The sequence below is a fragment of the Myotis myotis genome, unplaced genomic scaffold (genome assembly GCF_014108235.1).
Source record: "Myotis myotis isolate mMyoMyo1 unplaced genomic scaffold, mMyoMyo1.p scaffold_m19_p_1, whole genome shotgun sequence".
NCBI lineage: Eukaryota > Metazoa > Chordata > Mammalia > Chiroptera > Vespertilionidae > Myotis > Myotis myotis.
In genome coordinates, this window is record NW_023416313.1 from 203,992,549 (window position 1) to 204,001,548 (window position 9,000).

The 9,000-nt window shown below is 37.6% G+C and overlaps 1 protein-coding gene across 12 annotated transcripts in view; it reads right to left on the minus strand.

The window, feature by feature from the left end:
• The window catches only part of MLH3 (mutL homolog 3), a 29,607-nt gene extending 20,607 nt beyond the window's left edge, over nucleotides 1-9,000 (minus strand). For 4 of the 12 annotated variants that reach the window (XR_004968234.1, XR_004968233.1, XM_036313278.1 and 1 more), the window contains exons 1-3: nucleotides 4,369-8,998; nucleotides 1,495-1,593; nucleotides 708-793 (exon numbers count right to left, since the gene is read on the minus strand). Coding sequence is in view for 7 of the 12 variants with exons in the window: in XM_036313278.1 (XP_036169171.1) it covers nucleotides 708-793; nucleotides 1,495-1,593; nucleotides 4,369-7,753 (3,570 nt within the window). In the remaining 5 variants the exon portion in view is untranslated. Of the gene's footprint in view, nucleotides 1-707; nucleotides 794-1,494; nucleotides 1,594-4,368 lie in introns of all 12 variants that reach the window. The other 8 variants (XR_004968238.1, XR_004968237.1, XR_004968235.1 and 5 more) reach the window with 6 other exon arrangements.

Below are 9,000 nucleotides of genomic sequence, written 5' to 3' on the forward strand. Positions count from 1 at the left end.
CCAAAGATCTGAAAGTGCCTTAAAAACATTCATTTTTCATAGAGTCTACTAGAGGTGGGTTGAATTCAGAGAATTTACAGGAATTCAAAAGGCTCTATGACCAAAATTATTGACAAACACCAACATTTCAGAATAACTATTTGCCTAGGCTCCATAATCAAGTACTTAATGACATCTTCGCTGAAGAATCGATAATTAAGTGCTCATGTATTCTACACCCTCATTATAACACACAAAGTACATTCTGTGATAACCCACTGAAGAGAACATACACGATGAACTGTTCCTCCAGTAAGAGAGTCACTACTTTATTTAATGATAAATAATTACCATCCTAAATACTCCGCCATAGCTACAAGTCAGGGTTTTTAAGAGTGGTAAACACTTTCACTATTCCCACACTGATTACATATGTTTAATCCAAACTTAAAGCCGAGTTCCCCAAAAGCTATGAATTCTGATTCCTCCTTTTTACATTAATTTCCAAATAAATTACTTGGAAACATACCCACTTTCCATTAATAATTTCAAATTAGTATAATCAGTCATGCCCATACCCAACTTAAATAAAATTCTAAGGGGTTCAATGGGGGGAGAGGCTGAACATCTGTAATACTTTTAACAATAAAGATAAATTTTTAAAAAATGAAATGAAATAAAATTCTAATTTTAAAATAACAAGCAAAGAAACACTGCTGCAGACCCACCTCTGGATAACGGGCAAATACTGGATTGTCCCATTCTGAGAACAAAGACTGAAGCGATTCGCTACCAACAGCATCATCCACAGTATCTAGTGCAAAAGGGACAGGTACAGTTGGTATCAAGAGCCTCAGGGAAAAAGGTGAGTGGCATCTCATATTTGGTGTGGTGCAGCCTCACGACCAAAGATCACACACATGGCTCCAACATGCTACAAAGGCTGTGTTTGCTGTATCTCTAAATTGTTTTGAACTGTTACTTTCTAAACTGGAGTTGATGACTGTATCTTCTGGCATTATAGCTTTTCCTCCAAATTATTTTCAAGAGATATTTCAGAATACAAGTCCAGAAGAAACTGGTTCAAATTAGTTGCCTCACTCCCTTTGGTAAAAGAAATATATACCTTATCTATTTTTAGAAACAAAGAAAATAATAAATGTCTGTAGCTTTTTACAAAAATAAGAGTTTTGCTTATACAAAACTACCACAATATGGAGCACAACTCCAATATTTAAAAATAAACAATTTCTCAGTCACAAGATACCATAGACTGCATTATCATCCAGTATTAACCTCAAGTCTGGAAAAGTAATTTCTGATCTACATGCATGCATCGAATTACTTAGTTTTGCTGTTAAATAGGACCATGGGGCATTCCTGGTTCCAGCAAGGCACAGCTGACACTGATCAAGCTTAATAATACAACCCTGCTTTTTTTTTCTTTTTTTTTAAAGAAAAAAAGGTGGTACATTATATACTAGGTATTCCAGCAATCTCTGTTATTGCCCCTACCTCTGTTATTCTGTCTCATCACCGTCCTCTCTTCCCGAGCTCTAGGAAGGAAGGGAAGAACAAGGTCGCTTCTAAAAGGATGACACCTGTACTGAGATCCTAAATGTAAAAAAGAAAAACCTATACATTTGAACTCAAAGAATAAACTATTAAAAATTAAGTTACATAGAATCTCTTTCTGCACAAACTGAATCAAGACATAAGGAGGCAGACTACTAAACACCAGATTGAGAGTCAAAGTTCCTTAATGAATTTAGGAATCTACCTTACTGCTTAGTCCCATTATCCATCTATACCAGACAGAATGTGGACCTAAAATAGATCACTGATTCTCAATGGGGGCAGTTTTGCATGGGGACATATGGCAATATCTTAAGACAGTTTTGGTTGTCACAACTTGGGTGAGGGGTACCACTGGCATCTGGCAGGTAGAGGCTAGAAATGCTGCTAATACCCTATACAATATATCAGACAGAATTATCTAGTCCAAAATGTCACTAGTGCCACAGTTGAGAAACACTGTATTAAACATATAGTGGTACTTAATTATCATCCTTCACTACTGAGTACAATCTTCACAAGTCCCCAATTTATGTCTCTTATCCCAATACATATATCTATTATAACGTTTATCTCATCTAATTATATTTAGACAGCTATCTTCTCTAATAGACTGTGAACTCCTAGAAGCAAAGTCGGTTAACCTACAATCTGGCAGGGCCTAGCACTGTATGAATAATAAATAATTGAACGAATAAATGAATGAATGAAAATTCCTCAATTTAAACTCCAAAATCCAGTAAAATCTGGCTCCAAATCTACCTTCCTTTCTGAAGAATGATCATATCTGTGTTTTAGAAACAATGCTGAATTTGACAGTTTTTGAATAGGGGCAAAACATTATGAAACTATTATTTCAAAAAGATAAATCTGTTGGACAAATACTGGAGAGAGATTAATTCAGAATGATAAAAATTAAAGTAGGAACTGAAATAAAGTTGCAAAGTTAAAAACATTTTAAAGAGAAATACTGCCAGGGTTTGGCGACTTGATAACTCCTTAAAATTACCTTTATATATCCTCTCTTCTGTACAATTAAACTTACCTCTTACCAATTCATCTTATGTTTTTATGTATGGTTCGACAATGTCCTAATCTCCTGCTATATATACCTCAGCCATTTCCAGAAATGGAGGGTGCTTTGGAGCTACCTTTTAATGGAACTCGTTTCTGTATCCAAAATACTTTATTTTTCATTATGAAATTCTGGGTCAACATGACCCTCAAAAGTTCATTAAAAGACTTGCTAATCCAGAAAGTTAATAGGTTGAAGTGTTTTTTTAAACATCTAGATTTATTTAACAGGAGCAGATGCTTATGTTGAGTATGGCAGCCAACCAAGATTTCTGCCTTTGTTTAGCAACAGCCATCTCAGTTTACTGTAACGCAGTTATTTTTTATTACCATATCAGAAGCAGTTATATTCCAGGAAGATGAGGTGCCAGTTCCTTAGATTTACCTCTAATAAACACTCAGTATAAACCAGGATATAAAACTACATAGATTGAAAAACACATGTGACTTTAAGAGCAACCTGATAGTCTCAGGAGCATACTGAAAGAAAGGGGTTTTCTCCTATTTAATACTTCGAAAGTTACTACAATGATTATTTTTTCACAAGGAAAAAAAAAAACGAACCCATTGAAAAATAAAGGTCTAATTTAATCTTAAATCAGAGCCGCCTGCCAAAGAGATTAATCCTAAAGATAAATTATAATTTGCGATTACATTCATGTAATTACGTTCTTTTGCAACATTCAAGACTTTTAATTCGGATGCACACTAAATGTTTATCCTCCTGATGCAAAACCAAGCGTATCGCCAGATGGGAGTCAGCTTTACTATCTCCCAACATCTGGCTCTAAACACACTGCCAAAACGACGTCACTTTTAATGTTGACTTAGACCTGAGAACTCAGAGTCCTAGTCTAGGCTCTGATGTAGCCCTGTGGTATGATCTAAAAGCCTGATAACAGCGACTTACACAATAAACAGGTCAAGTGGATTAGCACATGCATTATAATCAAGTACATTTGAAAAGTATATTTATGAAAGTACTTATTTAACCTAGATTTCAGAAAATTTATGGTCAAGTCCTATTTTCTAAAAATAAATAAATAAATAAATAAATAAATAAATAAATAAATAAATAAATAAAACATATATAGTACTGTACTGAACCATAGATTTTACTTGAAAACCTAGGATGACGACAGGATCCTTCTGGCTGTTTACCTGGGAGCTGCAGAGAGCAATACTGGCATTGCAGGTGCCTTTAAATTTCTAGGAGAGTTGAATTTGGGAGAGAGGGGAAAGCGGACTAGAGAAGGATAGTGGACCTTCTCTACTATTAATACCATTTCATTAAAAACTGCCCTAACCGGTTTGGCTCAGTGGATAGAGCGTCGGCCTATGCACTCAAGGGTCCCAGGTTCGATTCTGGTCAAGGACATGTACCTTGGTTGCAGGCACATCCCCAGTAGGGAGTGTGCAGGAGGCAGCTGAATTGAGGTTTCTCTCTCATCAATGTTTCTAACTCTCTATCCCTCTCCCTTCCTCTCTGTAAAAAAATCAATAAAATATATTTCAAAAACAAAACTGTCTCACCCTCTTATACATATACATACCCATAGACACATATATGTACACTTTCATTCTGGAAGGCTTTCATTGTATTTCTAGATTTAAATAGTATTGGACCTAGAGAATCTTCATATACCATAAAACATGTTTTATAATTAAATTTTAAAATGTTCCATCTGCTGAGATAACCTTCAAAAGCATTTCATGCCAGGAACACTATATTATACTTACCATTCTCAAGTATGACATCCACAGCCACGGTTGTCAGGTCCTTAGTACAAGCAGCCCGAATGTCCTCAGTAGGAGCAATGAATGTGCTAAGTCCAGTTATTTTGTTAATGTAAACCATTCTTCCCAGGGCTACATCAAAATGCTGTTGCCAATCCAAAGAACATGTGTTTGACTCTTCATTTTCAGAACAAGTTGCTATAGATTCCTCACTCTGAAAACAAGTTCCATTTGGGTTGGCTGTGGAATCGTCCTTGTGACTCATTAACATTCTACTGGGAGAGTTAGGACTTCCCATCTGTTGTTCTGAAACTGTAAGAACATCTGAATCTTTACTAAGTGCAGAGCTATCATAGTGACCTACCAAACTTGTTTCTGGTATCACAGAGTTCTCTGTTGTATTGTTAGAATATGCTTCACTATCTTTATTGAAGGAATTATCCTGTGTGACAGAGTCTGACATTGGGAGGATGATACTCTCTGTGTTTTTATGCTCATTTTTAAATAACATACAAGCATCTAGGGATAACCCACTGCATAAGTCACTGTCTTTTCTACTGGAATCTGATGGTGGACGTTCAATAAAATGACTCATCTCCATTATTTGAATCTCTCTTTCAGAACCTTTCATTTTGGATAATTTAGAGGCTAGTGACTCAGGTGATTTCTCAATATCCAAAGGTTTTCTGTTCAAATGGCATAGATCCTTTAGAGTTACAGGACTTTCTCTTGAGCAAGGCATCTGTTGTTCTAAACAGTCTTCTTCCTTGGAGAATGGAAAGTTTCCCGAATAAAGGATGTGACTTATAGGTTGACAACTACTATTTGAATCATTATGTTTCACAGTAGTGATTTTACACATACCAGAGTTATCTATGTGGTTTTTGTCTCTACATGGAATGTCAGGTTCAACTTGAGGACTGAGATTGGTAGTGATTTCAAAATTATTATTTTCCTCCACTTCTGTATTCAGAGGATTTTTAACCTTCCCATATTGTCTCTTAAACTTCTCTAAAGATCCTAGTTGTGGATTTAAGCTTAGCTTCTTAGGGGCTATGGGTCTGGATAAACCAATCAACTTATCTTTTCTCTTACTATCATTTGAAACATGCCTACGCCAAGAGAAAGACGATGTGTCAAGTAATAAGCCACCTGTGTGTGATTTTTTACTACCATTCTGCAAAATAGCACAATTTTTGTAAGTTGGTATAGGTTTGTTCTCTAGCCTAGAACTTACAGTTGTTCTGCACAATTTTTTGTTAGACAATTGAGCAAATTCTGTACTCAAAGTGCTGGTTAAATCTTTGATGTTTGGAGTCTCAACCGAATGGCGTGTTCTATTTCCAAGTGTTTCTTTGGCACTCACAGGACCAGGTCGAACACAATTTTTAAATAAATGTTCTGTTTCAGTTTGCTCATTTTGTACCACATGAGTTATAAAGCCAGTGGAACATAGTTTAATTTGTCCATAACTAAAAACATTTCTTCCACAATTACTAGGTTCTTTTTTTCTTTTCTCTTCCTCCCACTGAGCACCATATACTCTCAGTAAGGTTGTCTCAGAAGGCAGAGGTTGGCATCCCATTTCAGTAGCACCTTTAAATGTCTCTAGTTGATTCTGAATTCTGTTCTTTTTCAGGATGTCAGCAGCCATGTCATTAACAGTAGTAGTTGCTTTCTGTATTTCTAGATCTCCACTCTCCTCAAAGTGATCTAATGTCTGAAAAGGGCTTGCAGGCATTTCTGAATTGGTTCCACATGGATTTTCTAAAGAGTTAAGTTCCAAGCAAGATTTTTTATGTTTCTCATTTTCTCCTGATTCTGATGCTTCAGCTCTCTCTTGTTCTAAGACCCTTGATTCTAAGCAAGAGCTATCTTTGTTTTGTAAAGTTGACTCTGCCATTTTACTATGACCTGGACCATCAGATTCATAAGTATACAAAAATGAGTCATTTGTCTGTTTTCTGATCGCTTCTGAATTCCTAGAATTCTGTGTGTTTATGTTTTCTGTAGCTTTTCTTTTTACAGCTTTTGATTGCAAATTAAACATTTCATAGGAATCCAAAATATTATTACATGCTTCTTGGAAACTGACTCTGTCACACTTCTCATCAGAAGACACATGCTTCTGAAAAGTAGCACTAAATAAACTAAAATCATTATCTTCACTGAATTCCTTAATGTCTTCACCTGACAATTCCACAAATAATTTTTCTTTCTTTAAAAACATCTTCATTCCTTCTTGAATGCAAACCAAAACAGTATCCCAGTTCTGAAACTCAATCAGAGTTTTTGCTGGCTCCATGCACACATCATATTCACAGAACTGGCACTGTATATTGATTACATATATCCCATGGAGTTCTGGGTGAGACCGATGCCGAGGACTTGAATTCATTTGCCTACTGGCAGAGCCATTTTTTGGCTTGCATATAATACTTTCTTTCCTTAATAAAAAGTCAATGAGTTTATGCAACTTTGTCCTTAAAACTAGCCTTTTGTTCACAAATAAAAACTGCATATTCTTATTGTAATGGGCTTCAGAGCTGATATAGCCACTAAGTTCAAACTCCTTATATTTAAAATTTATCTCTCTTAACTTTTGGGACTTACTTAGTCCATAAATTTGACAAAATCGGGAACATATGTCTTTGGTTTTAGGGAGTTGAAGAACCATGGAACCAGAAACATCATTTCTCAAAGAGAACGAAATGGAAGGGTGCATGAGTGAGAGAGCTTCAATCCTCTGCCTAACCTTTCCAAACTCCAGTCTCGGATCCATGCATCTCCTCCTTACAGGTAACTGATAAAACAGGTTATATACTGTTACTGTTGTCCCAGCACTTGGTCTAGTCAAGTCAGCTTCAAAGGCACTCAGGGCTTTTCCATTCTGAAACAGTTTCACAAAAGTTTTCATTGTCCCATTTTTCTTGGATGAAATTTCCATAGCACTGGCCATGTCAGCTATACTGGCCAAGGCCTCCCCTCGGAAACCATAAAACCTTGGGTTCTCCAAGTCCTGTACGGAGTTGCATTTACTAGTGAAATAACGATTTCCCGCCTTGTCTACATCATCGCTCCCTATCCCAAATCCATTGTCTATCACTTGGATTTGGAAGATTTCCATGTTCACCCTCACAGCCACACATTTTGCTTCGGCATCAATACTGTTGAGGGCAAGCTCCTCCACACATTGGCCTAAGGAGCATATGGCCAAACCAGAACGCAATTTGGCTTGTACTTCAGCTGACAAGCACTTGATCATGGCAGGTAGAAAACTGGTGAGAATGCCAGGCAACGGTTTCCTTTTGTGACTGTAAATAATGGCCTTTGGGAGAAAAACAAAACAAAAACACACACATATAAAAGCTTCGGGGTTACACAGCATTACCCATTTTTCTGAGGCATTATAAAAAATACCACTTGACGTAAATGAAATTTCTTATTAAACCACATTGTAAAACAAAACAAATGACAGCTCTGATCTCTAGACAGATCACACAGCTCAGGTTTGATGCAATGGACTTAACATCCAAAGCAGCTCTGATAATTTCATAATTTTCACTGACCCCATCTAAATCCCACATGCCCTGAAGTGAAATCATAATCACATTTGAAGTTGACCCATGAAGATAGTGTTCAAAATTCTAATCACTTTACCAAAAACAGATGCCCAAATTCCACTAACATTAGCTAGAAATTATTCACACACAAAACTCCAAGCTAGTTTCATAACATTTATACATTACACAATAACCATGACTTTTAGAAAAAACTCACAATAAAGTACTAAGACACTGTTATAAGAAGGTGAAGGAACAGGATGAAATAAAGACAAATTATTGTATGAAGAAGAAATGGGCATTAAGAGATTATTATTAATTATTATTATTATTATAGTTAAGTGGAGGTAACCTCAACGGAAAGAGACTGGGAATGGGAAAGGTTAAAGCAGTAAAATTCCTTTTCATTATAAGCCTTTCAGAATTATTTTAGTTTACTTTGATAAAGCTTTCAGACGTTTATGAATATCCTTTTGTGTTAATACTCTTTTGGTCTTTACAATGGCTACAAACTATCTCGGCAGTAACAATGATGGTAGGGAGCTGTCTGACCTGGATTTTTTAAATTCCTCCCAGTAAAAAAAGAAAAATTTAAGATTATGGTGCAATTAAAGGTCCTAGCGCTTCTTCAAAGGTAAGAGAGCAGCGTAGTCCAGACCTCTCTCAGGCGGTGGGCTGGATTTTCAAACCCGGGAAAATCCAAGCTATAAGGGCAGATCTGATTATTTCTACGGCAACGCAAAGCTGAGGGGCGGGGCCGCGGCCGCAGGCCCCGCCCTCCAGGCTCAGCCTCCGCCCCGCCCGGCCCCGCCCCTTCCCTGACTCCCAACCCTAAACCAGGCCCGCCCCGACGTGCGCGCCCGCGGCGAAGGGAGACCGGGGCCTCCTGGAGCCGCTGCGCAGCCGGCTCCGGAAAGCTGGCCCGGAGCGGGCGTCACGACCCTTCTGGTGTTAGACGAGCTCCCGGAATCATCCTTTCGTCGCGCGCCTTCCCCCAAGTCACCTTTACCACCTCGAGATACCAACCGCCTCGGACGCCGGCTGTGCCTCCTCGGCTCGCGAGGCTCGTGCA